Source organism: Glycine soja, chromosome 11 (genome assembly GCF_004193775.1).
Source record: "Glycine soja cultivar W05 chromosome 11, ASM419377v2, whole genome shotgun sequence".
In the NCBI taxonomy this organism is placed as follows: Eukaryota; Viridiplantae; Streptophyta; class Magnoliopsida; order Fabales; family Fabaceae; genus Glycine; species Glycine soja.
In genome coordinates, this window is record NC_041012.1 from 45,256,755 (window position 1) to 45,275,395 (window position 18,641).

The window sequence follows — 18,641 nt, forward strand, 5'->3', positions numbered from 1 at the left end:
TTAGGTTTGAGCTCGGCCTGAGTTGAATACGTAAGGTTTGAGTTTGACTCATTACCTGTCATAGACTTTTTTTTAAGGTTCGGCTCGACTTATATAAAAGTCTGGCTTGGCCCACGAGCTTATTTAAAAGCCTGCTTAAAGACGTCTTTGATTAATTAATTATTTTAAAACCTAGTGAAATACTAACTAAAAAAAGAAATTTATAAAATTTTGTATACGTAATGTACAAATCCAAAAATAATTGATAAACAAAATCATATTGAATTCAAGTCGTTAAAGCATAAAGTATATTAAAAGAAAATAAAAAAAACATAATATTAAAAAATGTATGGATTAAAGATGATTTGCAGAAAATAAATTTTATTCTATGTGAACAGTGTGCATGGACAGTAATAAAAACTGGAATTCTAAAATCCTAGAATTATTCTCCTCTCCGAAAAAAAATTCCCTAAACTAAAACCTTGGTGCTGTCATATAAGTACTCGGCCCCAAAGCTTACAAATCTATTTTAAGTCCAAGCCCATAAACGAAATAAAATAAAATTTGGACAAGATAAGATAAGATGAGATGAAATAAAATCTAGATAGAATAAAATCTGAATAAAATAAAATCTAGATAGAATAAAATCTAGATAAGATAAAATTTGATAAAAATAAAATTATTATTATTAGTTAAACAAGCCCGCTTATCAAACTTAACAAACTTTTTTTGTGGTTTGAGCTTGACCTTTTTATCTAAAAAAACTTGAGCTTGACCTTTATAATAAATAAGTCAAGCCGAGCCTTACATAGACCGAGTCGAAGGCCCTCGACAAATTGCTCGACTCATTTTAGCATAAAAGGTAATGTTACCCTATTTTAGCGTAACAACATGCTAATTTAACTCTATGCCAAAATATGTATGTACTGGTCATAGATGTACTGTAATTTGTGAGAATCTTGGATTCGAGAGTGGTGTTGACTTCAGTTGACCCTTATAGTGTGTTTGGTTAATTTGATGTGTTAAAAAAATTGATTTAAGTTTAAAGTCTACCATAAAATCAAACACGTTATTAGACATTAATTAACTTTCTGAATCAACATAAAATTTATTTATTTTTATTTAGGTTAAAAAAATAGTACCAATATTCAATAAAAATTATGCAAATTATGTGAATGCACCATAGATAACTAACTAGGCCACATAATAACCCTGTTTTTATTTATTTATTTTTATTTCTGTTTCTTCTTTGTTGTTCTGTTTGTAAAAAAGACAGAGAAAGGGATAGAGGAAGAAGATAAAAGCTGTCCCCACAGTTTTTCATGGTTAAAAACGTACACCATTCCATTTACAAAAACACACACACTTAAAATTACTACTACGCAATGCACCTCTCCTTCACTCAGTCTTCTTTTACCGCTTTGTGTCAAAGTAACCAAGCAACCAACCAAACCAAAACCTCCTCTCTCAGCAGGTTCAAACAAAAAGCCTAATGAGTGAGTGTGCGTGAGAGAGACTTAGAAAAAGAGCCCTTAGGCCTTACCCAAATAAATAAATAAACAAACAAACAAACAAACAAACATCATCGCAACTCCAGAGAGACCTGAAGAATCGGTGTTCTCTGTGGTTGTTATTTGTTAAGCAAAGCATTGTACAAGAGGTGTTTCAAATACTATAGAAAGTAGAAGAAGAAGAGAAAAAAGTGTTTGTGTTTGTGTGTAATTGTGAAGTGAAAGGAAAAAAAGTTGCATAGTGAGAGAGAGATGGTGGGCTCAGGAGCATCAGATAGGAGCAAAGAAGCTGTTGGGATGATGGCCCTTCATGATGCCCTCAGAAGAGTCTGTCTCAACTCAGACTGGACTTACTCTGTCTTCTGGACCATTCGTCCTCGCCCGTATGACATGCTTCTCTTTCATTCTCTTATTCTCTCTTTCTGTCTTTCTGTCTCTAACTTCCAACCATAACCTCTTACCTCAACTGGGTCTTTGTCCATTTCTCACAGGAGAGTCCGAGGTGGCAATGGCTGCAAGGTTGGAGACGATAGCGGCAGCTTGTAAGTACATATATTTCTGTCTCTAGCTATTCATGCTGTAATTTAATTTGGTAGCTATTTATTTAAGGTGTGAAACCGCTAAGATCGGCCTAGTGGTAGGAGTTGAGACAGATGCATGAGGACTACTCAGTTTTGATCTTTAATCATTGTACACTTTTTTTTTTTTTTAAGGTTTTGGTTTGTGGTATTTATATTTGTTATTGACTTGTATTTGTTTTTTTTTGGTTTGAAGGATGTTGATGTGGGAAGATGGGTTTTGCCAAGGAAGGGGTTCAGGATGTCTGGAAGATATTGATGGAGAGGATCCTGTCAGAAAGGCCTTCAGCAAAATGTCCATTCAGTTGTATAATTATGGAGAAGGGTGGGTACTGGGTAGGTGTTTTGTTATGTTGTGGTTTTGTTCTCTCTTTCTTTCTCAGTCACTTTCTTTCTCTCTCTCTCTGTGAATCTTGTTCAATATCCAATTACATGTGGAGGGACTAGGGAGTTAAGTTACTTATGCACATCTGAACTGTGCTCTGATTGGGTGGAATTGGATTTTGGGAACAGGTTGATGGGGAAAGTTGCATCTGATAAGTGCCACAAGTGGGTCTTTAAAGAGCCCACAGAATGTGAACCAAATATCTCCAACTACTGGCAGAGCTCCTTTGATGCTGTATGAGTGCATATTCTCAACTCTCTCCCTCCCCATCCAATCACCCTTCTGCTTCTCTTCCTTTTTTGTTTATTTATAATATATAAATCTAAATATTGATGTGGATTTGGGCAATGATATGTTGTATTTCAACCAGTGTTGTGTTTTGTTTTTTTCTGGTGGTTATTATGTGTAGCTGTTTTGTTTGATGATTGATTGACTCAACCACCTTTTGTGATGCAATTAATTGCAGCTTCCTCCTGAATGGACAGACCAGTTTGAGTCAGGCATTCAGGTCAGTAACAGAATCGTTGTTGGTTTTGTTTGGCTTTTGTTATTATTGCTCTTCACAAGATTTCTTTTTAGATTTTTCAACCCAAATTTATTTTCTTTTTGTTCCATGACCAGACCATAGCTGTTATTCAAGCTGGACATGGTCTTCTCCAACTTGGTTCTTGCAAGATTGTGAGTTAATTAATTAGTACCACTTTTTCTCTCCCTCCCCAAAAGCCATTTTTACTCATTTTAAGTTTACTTATTTGATATGCTAATTTTAAAAGTTACATTCACTAGTTTTAAACAGTTGTTATAGCTATTCATTGGATGGAAGAATCTGCCACAAAAAAATATCAAATGTTTGATATTTTTTGTTCTATTTTCAGATTCCTGAAGATCTCCGTTTTGTGCTTAGAATGAGACACACTTTTGAATCCCTTGGCTACCAATCTGGTTTCTACCTCTCTCAACTCTTCTCTTCAACAAGGAACACTTCCTCATCAACTTCTGTTCCCTCAAAACCATCCACCATTCCAATTAGGCCACCTCCTCCACTCTTCAACTGGGGTCAGAGGCCACTTTCTTCTGCCACTTCCATGCTATCCTCACCGAATTTTCAACAACATGAAGCCAGGCTTGGGTTTCCAAAAGATGAGGCGCACATGTTTCTCATGCCTCATGCATCATCTGAGGGTGCAAGAATCGAGGACATGATGGGGGAGCATGAAAACGACATAAAATGGCCCAATGGCTTGTCTTTCTTCAATGCTCTCACTGGAAGAACAGATGATGCTAAGCTCTTGTTCAATCCTGAGAGCTTGGGGAACAAACCTGGTGATCAGAATCAGCATCACACTATTGGCCAAAACCCCAATTCAGATGGATCCAACATGCAAAATGCTAGTGGTGGAACCAACCCAAATGAGTTCTTGAGCTTGGATAGCCACCAAGATGATGCAAGGAAAATGGACAAGTTTAAGAGGAGCTTCACTCTTCCTTCAAGAGTGGCCTCATCAACTTCATCCACTTCAATGGATCAACATCAACAACAACAACAACAACAAGGTGTGGAGTATACGAATTCAGAAGGAGGTATGTATCCGGATGTCATGGAAACCTTTTTGGAGTGAATTGAGGTGAGTTTTTTAGTCGGGGGAAAAAATGAAAAATGAAAGATGAGAATTTGTATCTAGGAAAAAGTTACTACTTGTGTTCCTTTTTCATGTGTTGGCTTTTCACTTTGTATCCTGTGTTTCTTCTGTCTTCCACTTTATGAGACTTGATTAATGATCATTTGTTTGTTTCTTCTAGTTCAATTAGACTAAGTTTTTCATGCTGGCTTACGATGAATTTTTTTACAAAAATTTAGATACTGAGTCATCATTGTACGGTTGAAGAAAAATTATGAAAAGTCACACATACCATTTAACGCATATATATATATATATATATATATATATATATATATATATATATATAAATTTATTAAGCCATGGTTGTTAATGTTAAGATTTTCAATATTTTTTTATTCAACAGTATTGCAAGATAACCCCGGTAAGCTAATATGATTTGGATAGTGTTATGTAAGAATGATTATTAGTGTATTTAAATTGTAGTTTGCAAATCATAGTTATGCCCAAAAGAAAAAGAACTTTTTTTTAAGCTTTTGTTTAAGTCATAATGTGGGATCCAAAATTAAGTTCCAACTTCACTATTGTTGTTAAGGATTTTTTTATGTGTCCATTCACATTTAGTGTGAAAGTATTTCACATACTTTATTAAATATTTTAAACACTGAACTCGTGAATAAACTAATATGAATTTTGGTTTAATTAGTAGTCTTGAGTTAATATATATCTCAAGTATATAATTATGTTAAATTTTTAAAAGAAAAACTAATCTTTCTTAATAATTTTACTGGATTCGAATAAAATTAAAATTGTCTCTTATACGAAAAATACATATGATTTGTAAAAGTAATGTATCTTAAATTACTAAAAAAACATTGAATGAATTTTGGGTTTTTGATATTTTTATTAGGGTATTGGTTAAGAAATAAAATGTAGTTTTTCTTTTAATTGAGAATCATGTTAGGAATGTATTAAAATTTGAAAATTATAGTGGGAATTATGTATTAGTAATATTTTTAATTCATTGATTAACATTTTCCTTCGTATAACAACACATTGTTCCTTAATTACTTTTACTCAAATCATAATGTGGGATCTCAAATTATGTTCAAACGTACATAAGTATGATTGTTAAGTTGCTCTTTGTGTGTCTATGGGCATTTGGTTTGAAAGTTTTGATATACTTGAATGATGCTTTAAATTATTTTAAGAATGGGATTTGTATTTTTAATATACTAAATAAATACTTGTTTTTTCATTAAAAGTATTTAACTTTTAACTTTTTTTCCCATCATGTGACTACACACAAAAGACAACTCCTTTTGCCAAATACACTTTTATATATGAAATCTCGTTTACATCTCCAAACCATGGTTGGGGGTGTGCATAAACTACAATTTAAACATGCACATTTATATCATGTATATCTAAGAATCTTTTTGCAGATACATGCTGACTGCGGCCAAGATCTGGTTTCAAATGATTGAAAGAGTAACATGAAATTTAATCAGATTTTAACAAAATTAATAACTAAAACCCCTTGCTCGTTCAATATAATCCACCACCTATTGGTCGACATTTACTGCTTAATCCTTTGTTTTAAACTGAACCATAACTCTTATTTTGTTTTATAGTCATTTATGTAATTTTTTTATCCATAAGAACTGGTCAACTAAATTATTTAGATCTCTTAATATCATTTATGTGTTTGATTACTTGTGTCATTTTCCTAACCGATTTGCATTAAGTGTTTAACCATAAATAGTTTTTATATACCTTAATTTGTATATGGCATTTTTCTTGGTGAATTATTAGTTTTTAGTTTTTTGGTGGGGGCATATGCTTGTTAGTCTTGTAAAAAATCAGGACCCGGATACATGGGCTGAGCTTGCTGGCATTTAAATACCACACACATATACGTATAGAATACCTACAAAGACATGGGAAGAAAATACCACACGTCCATAAAATCACGTATATACTTCCTAAGACTTTACATATTACAGTACTCAACTACTTAATTCTATAACTTGTTCAATAACCACCCTCCCCGTATCTGTTTCTATTTTTTCATTCAATGCGAAATATCCAATAATCCATGGAACACAAAATTTGCACACATTCCTTGACACGACCGAAATTATAGTAGTGTAACTATTTGATTTTTTTAGAAGAACTATCTGATTTGATATAATTAGATAATAAATATCAGTTTTTGGATCAATATATGTTTCTATTAGTGAATGCAAATATAGGAAAGGTTAGACTATATCATCTGAAGAACGTAGGCAGCTATTTTTATTTCGAGTTTCTTAAGAAACAAGCAAGCTAGAAAGTGGGTTCGAGCCTCCGATCGAATGGATGTCTGAAATTTTCCAAATTAATCGATAACTTGGATATGAGGCATTGTGATTTTATGTACTTTTGGGAACAAGTTTTGATGCTTTCCCCATGTAGCTGCATGTAGGTTAGGATGAAGCACTTGATATTTGGTTCTTTGGCGTAAAATCAACAATAGCTTCGGCTAAAAGCATAGTATTAGTGCCGTTTCTCAAATCTCACTCACTATGTTTGGTTATATTTTTACTCACTGAGGAATTAGCTATAGTAGTGTTGTACTTGGTGTGTGTACGTGTGGGGACATTCATATCACTCTAGCTTCTTTTATTTGTTTATTGATTTTTTGTTCTATTTTTTTTATCGACTCCCCTAAACCCAATTTCCATATTCTGTCATGTGTGTGCAATTCTAGCAATTATTTATAAGCTAGATGAAATTCCTTTTAGGTCCATGAGTTTGAAAGTATATATAGCCATGCTTATTAATTGAGAGGAGCTTGTGCTAGTGATCAAAGTGAACAGACATCAATGTGCCCCCATAAATCCAGTTCTAGTGCATCAGGTATCCATAAAAAATTAAAAAAATATAGTGATAAAAAAATAACAAGATACTAGCAAGATAAAGTAGTTTCTTAAACTAATTAGGGAATATTAGTTTATTGTCATCGCATGCTCCGTCTAAGATCTGCTCTATTCTTCTGTCGTTGGTTTTAAAATGAGTTAGGCGTAATTTATTTCTAACTTGATATAAGATCTATAACATATTTCACAGTAATTAAGAATATGATATATGTGCAGTAAAAAAAAGGATATAAGTAGAAATAATTATAACATCTGTCACTTCACAAAACATTTTAGTATAAGCACATGTATATTCCAATGCATTTTTAAAGATGTTATTCTCACACAATTTTTCTAAAGAGAAATTATGATCATATATTTGCTTTATTTTTCAATTTATTTTTATCTGATTTTTCTTTTTATTTTTTTCTGTCACATCATTTTTTATATTTATCATTTTTTTTTAAAAAAATTCTCTTCATCTCTCCTTTTCATTCTACACCCCAAAAAAATACATTCAATATTTTCTTTTTTTATAATAACTAAAAAAAATATAAAATAAGATGAATGATGTGATTTAGAGACAATTTTTTTATATAACTTGTGCAAATATGTTATAGGCACAATTTTTTTAATGAACAAATAGACATGGGCCTACTACATGAACATAAGTTTTTATTTTTTATTTTTATTAGTTCAAAATATTTATTAATTTTATTAATGATTAATTTTTGTCGAAATTTAATCAATTATTTTTTATAAGACTTCTTTTTTTAATCACATTTTTTTCATTTACAAAATTAAAACTTGAGATATTACTTAAAATCAAATTCAATATGACTTCAACTAATAACTTATTAATGCATAAGTAGTTTGATTGTATCAAATTCCAACCAAAGCATCGATTGAACATATAAATCAATTGGTTTAAAATTATCCTAGCTTAATCAATAAACCAAGTCTAAATCATAAATATATAATTATATTAAGTATTTATAATAAGAGTTGTATCATCTATTATGAATGTATTCCACTCGAACAAATTGTTTTTAATAAAAAAAATCTTAGTTCCTTAAAAAAAAAATATATCTTTGTCTCATATAAAAAGTGATTCAACGTTATTGGCTAGGAACATATAAATAGTGAACAAATAAACCGCTGTTATTGCTCTGCAATCATATCAAACCAGTCTTTGGGCGGCTGCTGAGGAATTTGTAAACGAGGGAGGAGTTATGATCAAAGGTCACACATGTTGTGGAAACAAGCGAAACCTTATGTTGGTAGCTAGATTACATGCATCACAGAAAATAACACTAAAATTTCATAGATTATTTATTTTAAGATTCTTCTTAACAACCTTCTTTTGCTGTCTTTCTTGATTTTCGTTTTCTTCTATATATAAAACTAAAAAATCATACAATTTATTATTCTCATTTGTATCTCCTATGATTTTTCTTCTTCTTTATATATCTAAGCCACCTTAATCAATTTTGTCATTTTTCCTCAATAAATACTAATTTTAGTTTCTAAAAGTAATTTCCTAAATGAGATTGAGTCTTAATTTTGGAACTGTTACCATTTAGCCTTTTTTTTTGGGGGGGGGGGGGGGGGGGGTAAGTAATGTTTTAGTTTTTAAAAGACAAAGAATGTTAAGAAGCTTGCTACACCCAAATTTGTGCGAAATACTTTGGCGATTTCCTGCATAAATTATTGTCCTGCGCCGTATTTATACACATCTATGAAGACTTGACCAATTTGTCTTGTTTTGGAGGGAGATGTATAATTTTGATCATCAAGTGGTGGACTTTGAAAGTAAAAGCTAGTTAATCATCATGGCTTGGCTGCAAAACATATTTAATTAAAAGAATAATTCTAATTATTAAAAAAGAGAATAATTCTAAATCTTTTTGCAACACCTTCCTAATAATTTTCATAATTTATGTTTTTAAGATATTAAATATATTTATTTTTTAAATTTCTATTTCCTTAATTAGTACTCTAAGAACACATGCGTGTTAGCAATTGTCTTAATTTTTTTCTTAAAAAAAACCTTTTAATTAGTTAATGATTGTTGGTACAGTTAATATTTGTTTATCCCAAGTACAATGAATCACACACTAATCTTTTGTCAACTAGCATTTTTGTTATTATTGTAAAAGACAGAGTCCCAAATAAACCCATCACTATTTAGACAAAGCAAAAAAGAAAAGGTAAAAGGAAAGTGAGAAGACTAGAAAAGATAGAAGCCAAGCATGCTGAAGCAATGCCGTAGCAATACTGCAGTCTTCTCTCAGAAGAAGAGCAAAGGAATGGTGTGGTCATCAGAGAGTAGTGTAGTGTAACTTTCATTTTTGTATAAGGAAACAATGCCAAAGGGACAAGTAGTACTTTTAAAAATCCGTCTCTATTTTTGGGTTGGCACAATTCATGGATCCAATTAAGATAGTTGTGCTTTTGGGACCACTGATAGGCCAGATTCATATTTTTAATTTTGTTATCCAACCCAAGCAAATTGTTAAATCAATATTCCTTAAAACTAGGTAGAATACTTGTGACACCAATACAGAGTGGCAGCTTCGATACTTGGATATTGAAGAGATTTTGGTTCAACGTTTGTTCATAAACTCAATAAATTGCCTAGACTAGTTATAAACATTTTCTATTTGTCCAATGCTTCATTGTATATGAAACTGATCCTTAGAGCCTCTTTAATTATGCAAGATCTCATTGAGATCATAAGGTACTTTTTTTAAGTTTTACTGTGTAATATATGCATAAAGATCTCTCTTATTTTTTTTTTAGTTCCAATGATAAATTTTATTTTAAATTCTTAAAATACTTTTTATGAGTCTCATTTCATTTTTTTCCAAAAGGTTTCCTTCACTTTTTCTTTAAGTACTATTGATTTTTTATTGAAAAAGTTGAGATGTTGAAAGTTATTTCACAAGATCTGATCTTTCACCATGAAATTTTTTCCTTATACTCTATTGAAAATTCTGTGAAAAGTCTAGATCTTAGACATAAGAACTAGTGTCAATAACTGTCACTAAAAATATTTTTAGTAATTTTTATCTTAATAAAAAGTTTAAGGAAGCAAGAAATATTAGATTGATTTGATGATAGAGAAATGAAGCTTAACAATGAACGGAAAGAGGATGAGGAAGGTTATGAATTTAAATCTCGTACTGGTATTTTTTAATAAAATTAATTGATTAATATTTGTTGATAAAAAAATTCAAAAAAATCCCTTAAAAGTAATTTTTTTCCCTTCATAATATTTATAGGTGCTCAGATTTGCAAACCTGTGACTTGGGCCAATTAAGGGACGCGTTAGGCGCACAAAATTGGCACTAGGCACCTCAAAAATAGGTTTTTGTCAAAATCAGGGACTCGTGTGAAAATTTATGAATGAAATTATAAGTAAAAATATTTTTATTACGTCACATCGCACAATAATGAGAAGGTGAATCACAAATGCAAGGTGTTCAGCACCCAAAAAAATCTTAAAAACAGGTTAACAACTCTCATCCACAAAAAAAAAAAAAAAACAGCTTAAAAACTCTCGAAATTAAAAAGATTTAAGCTAAACTATTTGTATAAATTCAGGTTATTTGCGATTGAAAACTACTATTTATATGAAATAAGGTTTTGTTTTTTTAGAGGAAATATATGAATTAAGGTTATTCGCATCCGGTTTTAACTTTAAAATTAAAATTTACTATAAACAAGAGAGAATTAAGAATATAAAGTCATAAATGAAAAAAATGTTAAGTTAAAAAATAAAAAAAATTATTTTTAAGAATAAATTTTATCTTATAGTTATTTTTTAATTTTAAAACCTATAAAAATTTAGATAACTACTGAAAGACTTATATATTTTTTTTAAAAATATATGTTTGGGTTCTAAATTATTTTAATTTTGATCTCATTTCTTATACTTTTAAAAGATTAATTTTTAGTTTTCATAATTTTATTTTATTTAGGTTTTAAATTTGCACCATTAATAATATTCCACCGAACTTATTCTTCGAGAGGCAACTAAGAGAAAAAAAAAAGATTAAAATTTAAACAGAATAAAACAACAAGGACTAAAACTTGAACATAATAAAATTATAAAACATAAAAAGGTCATATGTTTAAAGTTAAGGATAAAGCTATAGTAAAGAAAAACTTTATTTAAACCTTAAAAATTTTACTCTATTCCACGTGGAGGCCTAGCTATTCATAATAAAAAAACACCTGCTGTGAGTGTAAGAAAAGAAACCAAATCTATGGTAAGGTTAAATAAAAAATTGAAATTTTTTCATAAGTGGTTTAAACGATAAAGTTTAAATAACAGTTTTAGTAGTTATCAAAAAACCAAAGAAGGTGGACTTGTCCTTTTCAGACCTGTCTGTCAACGCCACTATTTTTCCATCCTCACCAGAATAGAGCGCAGTCACTCATCTTTCTCTCTTTTTTTTTTTTGCCTTCTTTTCATTCCTTTCTTTTCTTCAAATCAAGGAACTCAGCTATGACTACCAGAGAAATCCTTCAAAAGATGAAGGTACGGATCACTCCCTTTTGTTGTTTTGGAGAGAAAAATGATTCATGGTTGGACTTGGATCACATTTTTCTTGTTTTTCTATTCATTAATGGATAAATGATGTAGATCTTCATTTTTTAGTATTAATCTTCATCACTCCATTCAGTGGAATGCTTATATTGCAAAATTTAATCACTCCATTCAGTGTATATGCCTTTTGTGGTTGTTATTGAACCAATCCATGCACCGTGCCTGGTCTTCTATCATTGACTTTGACTAGTAAGAGGGTGTCTCCAATTACTTTTCTGCATTCTAAAGTTAGAATCTTTCAACTATCTCCGATCTGTAGGGAAAACATATCACTAAAACTGATATGTATCTGTTTCCGGGGTGAGATAAATATACCAGCCACTTTATGTCAAATACTTCAATTGGTTTTAACATGTGTCAGTGTGAATTGTGATGAGTGAGGGCTTATTACACTAACCAGCTTACTTCTATCTTTGCTCATTTGTATCATCCCCCACTTTACTCTGATATAGCAAAGTTACAAAACAAAGATATTGAGTGCTTTCTTCCAGATCCTGGTTATGTGTGTTATCAAGATCCAACCGTTCCTTGTCATTAATCTAGGGTTTTCCTCAATGAATTTTGCAAAAGCTATATATGATAAAAAAAATAGAGAGCTTTCTAACTTTTTTTCCAGTAAAGTTATAAAAGCTATTGCTATGTGTTGGAGATCCTACATCAACTAGAGATATGACCAATGTAGACTTTATAAAACTTGGACAATCCTTATCTTACAAGCTAATTTTGTAGGTTTGAATTAGACCCAAAGCTAAATTCTAAGTTGATATTAGAGTCTTTCTTAGTGATTATTGTTGGACTTATCAAGTGACGCTATCGAACTTCCTGCAAATGTTTGGTCTTGCAAATTTCTTACTCAAGATGTCTAGTCTTTATCGTGAGGGAGAATTGGATATCCCACTCGGACTGTTGCTATGGACAAAATAGTATATATAAGTGAGGATTATCCTCATCTCACAAGCTAGTTTTATAGGGTTTCGTTAGATCCAAACCCAAATTTTAAAACTATGTAATTGACACAAATTGCATTATTGACCTAAAGTGTGATGAACAGTCGTGTTGTAAACAATAAATTAGTTATTTAGTGGAGAGGGTGGGAAGGCACTACCGGTGTCTCCAGTGAGAACATGTTACTTTACATGTGGCCTACAACGTTCAGGGTTGAAAGCACCTTCATAAAACTAGTATGGGAAGACCAATCAACCTCTTGCTTAACTACTTGACTTTTTGACCATAGCATGAGTCTATAATTGTACCAGTCAGTTGACACGAGTATGTTGCTTGCAGGTAAAAGTTGGTTTGGGTTCATCAGACCCTGACTCAGGGAAAGGAAAGAGCAAGATGTCAAAGAACATAACTCATGGTTATCATTTGGTGAAAGGAAAATCATATCATGACATGGAGGATTACGTTGTGGCTCAATTTAAGCAAATAGATAACAATGAATTGGGTTTGTTTGCAATATTCGACGGCCATGCGGGTCAGAACGTACCTAATTACTTGCGGTCCCATTTGTTTGATAATATCTTACATGAGGTAATGCAGGCCTGTAATGGAGATTAATCTCAGGCATATTCTGAAAAAATCAAATTGAAAAATTCATAGTGCTAACTCTAGTTAAATGAATATGATTATTAATAAAAGTTCAATCGTGTTTTTGTTTCGTGTAGCCTGACTTCTGGAAAGAACCTGCAGATGCTGTGAAGAGAGCATACAGTAAAACTGATTCTAATATTTTAGATATGTCGGGTGAATTAGGTAGAGGGGGTTCAACTGCAGTTACAGCAATATTAGTCAATTGTCAGAAGTTAATAGTAGCCAACATTGGGGATTCTAGGGCCGTCTTATGCAAGAAGGGTGTGGCCAAGCAACTATCAGTGGATCATGAGCCAACCGCAGAACATGAGGATATTAAAAATAGAGGTGGTTTTGTATCAAACTTTCCAGGTATGACATAATTTAAAATGCTCCACTAGGTTGGTCAGTAGTGGGATTTGTAGCTCAGAGCTAATGATTCTCAATGCTTTCCTGATCTAGTTGAGTTGCTTGCTCTACAAAGTTTACTTGGAGCATGATAGACTTTGTTCCAGTGCTAAGGATACAGCTTTTGTAATCAATTCAGGGGATGTTCCTCGTGTTGATGGACGGCTGGCAGTGTCAAGGGCATTTGGTGACAAAAGCTTGAAGAAACACTTGAGTTCAGAGCCATTTGTGACTGTGGAGAATATAGGTGATGATGCAGAGTTTGTTATATTAGCCAGTGATGGATTATGGAAGGTCAGTTTTGATAAATGAAGCATGATGCAAGCATCTTATGACTATCTATCTATTTATGTAAATATTTGGTTTGATTTAATTACTCATTTGGTTGTTATACCTGTATAATCTTTATGTTTTAGTCTCTACATCTAGAAACTACTCGCTTTAGTTCATACACATACACTTTTTAACTCGATTATCCTTACACATACATTTTTTAATTGATTTTAGTCCCTACAATTTTAGAAGACAGACTAAAACAGATTAAAAATGTATGTGTAGAAACTAAAATGTATAATTTCTAGGTATAGAGATTAAATCGTAAAGATTGGCCAAATAAATTATCAAACCTACTTGGTTCCAACAAGTCATGTTTGATACACATGGTTATTTATCCATCTAATATTCAAATCTGTTTGTTCAAATTATTCCAGGTAATGTCAAATCAAGAAGCAGCTAATTGTATAAAAAATATAAAGGATGCTCGGTCTTCAGCAAAGCGCCTTACTGAAGAAGCAGTTAACAGGAAAAGCACCGATGATATCTCCTGCATCGTTGTGAAATTTCAGTGATCTCAAGGCTCGCATGATAGACTTTGATCCAGCAACTTGCAAGTGTAACATAAACTTCGGTGTAATGAATAAAACGATAATGCTTCATAGCCATCAGGTGGTGTTATTATGTTGAGTCATTCATGCAAATTAAATGGGACAACTGTGTTATTTAAAGTAATAATGTGGGAAAGATGTAGATTCTGATTATGTATAGACCAAACTTTAATATGTGAGTTTGCAAGGAAGTTTGTCAGTGATCTTGAAAGCTTGCTTTCAGATCACTGCCTAGGCCCATAAGATTTTAGATTAAGTTATTCGATTGTATTATTGGCCAACACTCCTACCTTTGTTGGATAATTAGAGTCTAGAGTGTGTGGGAAGCTTTCTCACAATTTCTTGTAATTTTTCAGAACGAACCTGGGAATGACCTTCAACGATATCTTTTCATAAATAGGAAGGAGGGTGATGGCTTTGCAGTAACATAAGGTTATCAATCGTTGACAGGGGCAGAGAAGGAACATGTTTGTCACCCTTTTGAGCTATTATACAATTTTATTTACTGGTTTTTTAGGTTGTACAATGATGACACGGTTAGAACCTAGGACCTTGTACCTACTAACTAGATCCCTCCGCCACTAGGCCGGGTATCATTTTATTTGCAGGTGATGCAAATAAAGCTTACATCTATGTTGTGGAGATATTCAAGGCAAAGTGAAAAGAATGCATCCTAAGAAACGGATATGAAAAACATGTATGCTTTTAAAGTCTCAAATGAATCTATGAGGCTTATTAACATAACATGCACGAAGAGGTAATAAGGTTGACCTAGTGGTGAAGGGAAAAAAGAAGACGAAAGAGGTTGTGGGTTCGAATATTCTTACTAACAAAAAACTAACCACTAATATTTTGCTTTTGCTGATAAAAAAAAGCATGCATGAGATATAGAAATAATTGAAAGAGATACGTGAATTTAGTCAAAGAAGCAATGGATTTTATTCTAATCAAGGGGGAATAGGGGTACACCATATTAAGGGTGGCACAACAGAATACTTATATTCCAAGGCACACAGAAACAGAAGAAACTGACTAAGTAAATAGAATATAGAGCTTAAGGGAAATGAACTAGTATTATACATACGACACCTCCTTTAGATGTTGGGAGTTTTTCATTCTGGTTTAGATGCTTATTCTCGTAACATAAAAAAGGGGCCTTTATTATATGCCTTGGCATGTAAACTGTGAAGATTCATTGACAGAAGAGAGGGAGCATGCTGATGAACACATTGGATTCATCTGATATGGAAGAACTTGTAGCCAGAATTCTTTGCAATGTTCATCTGAATTCTTCCCCAGTCATCAGTATTTCTGCAGTGGGTTTCTGCAGGGTGCTGCCCTTTGCTGCCACTGCATCCTTCATTGCAAGTTTCAGCGTTGCTTTTCCGGCGCCGCTCGTTGTGTCTGGCCAAGCGTCTCCGGCAGCTTCTTTTAGCTTCATCAAACTCTGCCAGCTCATGGAACCTGCACCGACTCATCACAGGTTTCTAATAAGGCAATTGCATGGAAGCAGTCCTTTGAAAATAGTTGACACTTCTGCTCCTTTATATGGAAACTTAAGGCCCGTTTACTTCTATTTTTTCTTCTTTTTTTCTGTTTTCAATCTTATTTTACAAAACCGGCCACTTTGTTTTCAATTTGTTTATTGTTTTCAAATATTTGTACAGGAAACGGTGAAATCAACTTGTAAATTAAAAGTGAAAACAGAAAATAAAAACAGGAAAAAAAAAGAAGTAAACAGACCTAGTGAAAAGTTCTAAGCACTGGAGTTCAATTCTTAATGTGTTTCTGATGTATGCATGGAAAATTGTTTCTTAAGTGGCAGAACATCAAATTCTGTAGGCAGTGATCAAGGCATTCCATCAATTATAAGAAGTCTGTTCATAGTTTGAATTTTGAAGGTTTACTTCAAAAGTAGTAGTGTGCTGAGTTTCAAAATTATAAACACATGATGGAAAAGCATGATCAACTCTACCATATAGATTATGCAAAATGCTAAAGGCAACACAAATTCACACTAGGAGAAATTGCAACACCTGCTACATTGCTGGCAAAACCTCTGCCTCAGTCCTGCAACCATCACAGAAGGAGCCTTGGAATGAAGCTCACACACCTTATGACGGCGATGGTACCTCTTTGCAACAGTCAAATCAGCACCACATATCTCTGCCTGACAAGAAGGTGGAGAAACTCCACTTGACCCTCTTCTCCCACTTCCTCCACCAATTTTCTTCCTTTCATCTTCTGCAAGACCACCCTCACCACCAACCACACTTTCATCCTCCTCTTCTTCATCTTCTACTTCAACTGTGTTGTCTCTCCTCACCTTCTCAATTGACACTTGCCTCCTCTCTCCACTCTTGATCTCCATTGTGAGTGGTCTGACAATGATGATGAAGAAGAAGAAAGTGCTGGAGCAAGAAAACAGTTAGAGCCTTGTCTTTTGGAGCATTGTGAGTGAAAGAGGGAGTTTATAGGGAGCCAAAAAGGTGGAGAAAGAAGGGGGAAGAGGTGTGGACCACAGGCTCCATTTTGTTAATTAGTTGTGTGCTTTGGTTAGCATAGGGTGGGAGAAGTAATGCATGGGGATTTTTTTGTCTTGTAATGATAAGCAAATAAAGCAAAGTTTAAATATCAATTCTTAGAGTAAGTGGGGAGTGGGGATTGATTTTGCATGAATGGTGTGTTGAAAGCGATAGTGCTGTCAAATAAACTCTAGGTTCCTTTGTGGTAACTAAATGCTCATCTAATGGTGCTCAAGGAGTTACAATTTGGAAGAGGAGGATTTTTTTCTCTTTTGTTTGTTTGATGTGATTTCTGATACGCAGGTGAAGGACCCATATCACATGCACAGCCATTCCATGCCTTCAACTACTGTATTTACAGAAAGATATATATGATGATATGACTAATGACTTCCTGCAAAATCTGCATGATTAAAAACTGAATCATAAATAAAGTACCTGCAGGGTTAATTTGGACTTTTCACTTACTTTCTACTGTATTTTCTTTTTTATTTTTTATTTTTCTTTCCTCACCCTTTGTTTCTCTTTCTTTTCTCACAACCGAACACAACACAATGGAAGAAATTTTTTCCTATTGGACCATTGGACTAAAAAAACATGTAAAATCCACTTTAACTGTTAGTTAGTTGTATCACTAAAATATTTGTTTGAGAGGCACAGGGCAAGATGCACTTGTGCACTGGATTTTAAATCAAAAGCCTGTGAGGTACTCATAGCAGTGGAAGAGGGTAGGAAGTTGAGTGAGACATCATATTTTTCATAGAAGCCAAAAGGACTAGGGAACAGCAACAAGAAAATCCATCTCTTTAGCTTGAATTGAATTCCACCCAAGAAAATATATTGGTGTGAACCTTGCTTTGTCTTTAAGCAAATATGAGTAAAAAGAAAGTGATGAGAAAAGAAGTAGATTTAGTGTGTGTTTAAGGTGATGGGGGATGGATCATAATCGTGGTCAAAACCACCGTGGTTGTGAAGCAACTCAGAATTGCTTCTGATTTTTTAGCCTTTCACCACAATTTAAATTGGCCTTCCACCATAGTTTCACAGTGTATCCAAATTAAATATGCTCTTAATGATGTGCGTGTGATTAAACGGTTAAAATACTTAGTGCTTGGAGATATGAAATTATGAAAACTGTACTTGCACAACCTCGTTGGCATAAAATGATGGCATAAACTTTTTATTTGATGCAAAAAATGTTGTCATAAGCTTGGGGAATAGCATTAGCTGGTAATCTTGACACATGCATTGTTACAACAGTACTACTGTGGCCACAATGCAACAATCATGTGGTACTCGTACTGACATGACCTAGCACGCTAGCACCATGGTTTCACAAGACGGCAAGATGCCAATCGTACTTATACTTTGATGTGAGTTTTCACCATGGATAGCATCTAGTTGTAATGGACAAAAGCAAATGGCTTCAGCCGTTATCAATGTTATAAAAGATAAAAGATTATGTTTTGTTTTGATCAAGAGTGAAATAAAAGTGAAAGAAACAGGAGAGAAAGATCCAAATGTATAAGGATAGAAATAAAGAGAGAAATAGAGAAATTTGTCTTCAATTGTTTAGATGGGTAGAATATAAAAAGTGAAAAATAACAAACGATATGAGTTTCTATCATTTGGATTGTATTATTACAATAATAAAATAGAATCGAA

At 32.9% G+C, this 18,641-nt stretch overlaps 3 protein-coding genes across 3 annotated transcripts; 2 read left to right on the forward strand and 1 right to left on the reverse strand.

The window, feature by feature from the left end:
- Window positions 1-1,354: 1,354 nt before the first annotated feature.
- On the forward strand, window positions 1,355-4,285 carry LOC114374477 (protein RICE SALT SENSITIVE 3-like). Its single transcript, XM_028332119.1, has 7 exons — window positions 1,355-1,873; window positions 1,982-2,032; window positions 2,265-2,393; window positions 2,582-2,687; window positions 2,920-2,961; window positions 3,075-3,131; window positions 3,329-4,285. Exons 1-7 carry the CDS (start codon window positions 1,743-1,745, stop codon window positions 4,070-4,072), a joined length of 1,260 nt encoding a protein of 419 aa, XP_028187920.1. The 5' UTR covers window positions 1,355-1,742; the 3' UTR covers window positions 4,073-4,285.
- A 7,061-nt stretch (window positions 4,286-11,346) lies between these two features.
- LOC114376437 (probable protein phosphatase 2C 39) lies at window positions 11,347-14,963 on the forward strand. The gene is made up of 5 exons (XM_028334554.1): window positions 11,347-11,518; window positions 12,872-13,120; window positions 13,255-13,531; window positions 13,707-13,861; window positions 14,278-14,963. Exons 1-5 carry the CDS (start codon window positions 11,486-11,488, stop codon window positions 14,413-14,415), a joined length of 852 nt encoding a protein of 283 aa, XP_028190355.1. The 5' UTR covers window positions 11,347-11,485; the 3' UTR covers window positions 14,416-14,963.
- A 407-nt stretch (window positions 14,964-15,370) lies between these two features.
- Window positions 15,371-17,612, reverse strand: LOC114376439 (squamosa promoter-binding protein 1-like). The gene is made up of 2 exons (XM_028334555.1): window positions 16,488-17,612; window positions 15,371-15,915 (listed from the first exon to the last, which is right to left on the reverse strand). Exons 1-2 carry the CDS (start codon window positions 16,820-16,822, stop codon window positions 15,687-15,689), a joined length of 564 nt encoding a protein of 187 aa, XP_028190356.1. The 5' UTR covers window positions 16,823-17,612; the 3' UTR covers window positions 15,371-15,686.
- Between the last annotated feature and the right edge of the window lie 1,029 nt (window positions 17,613-18,641).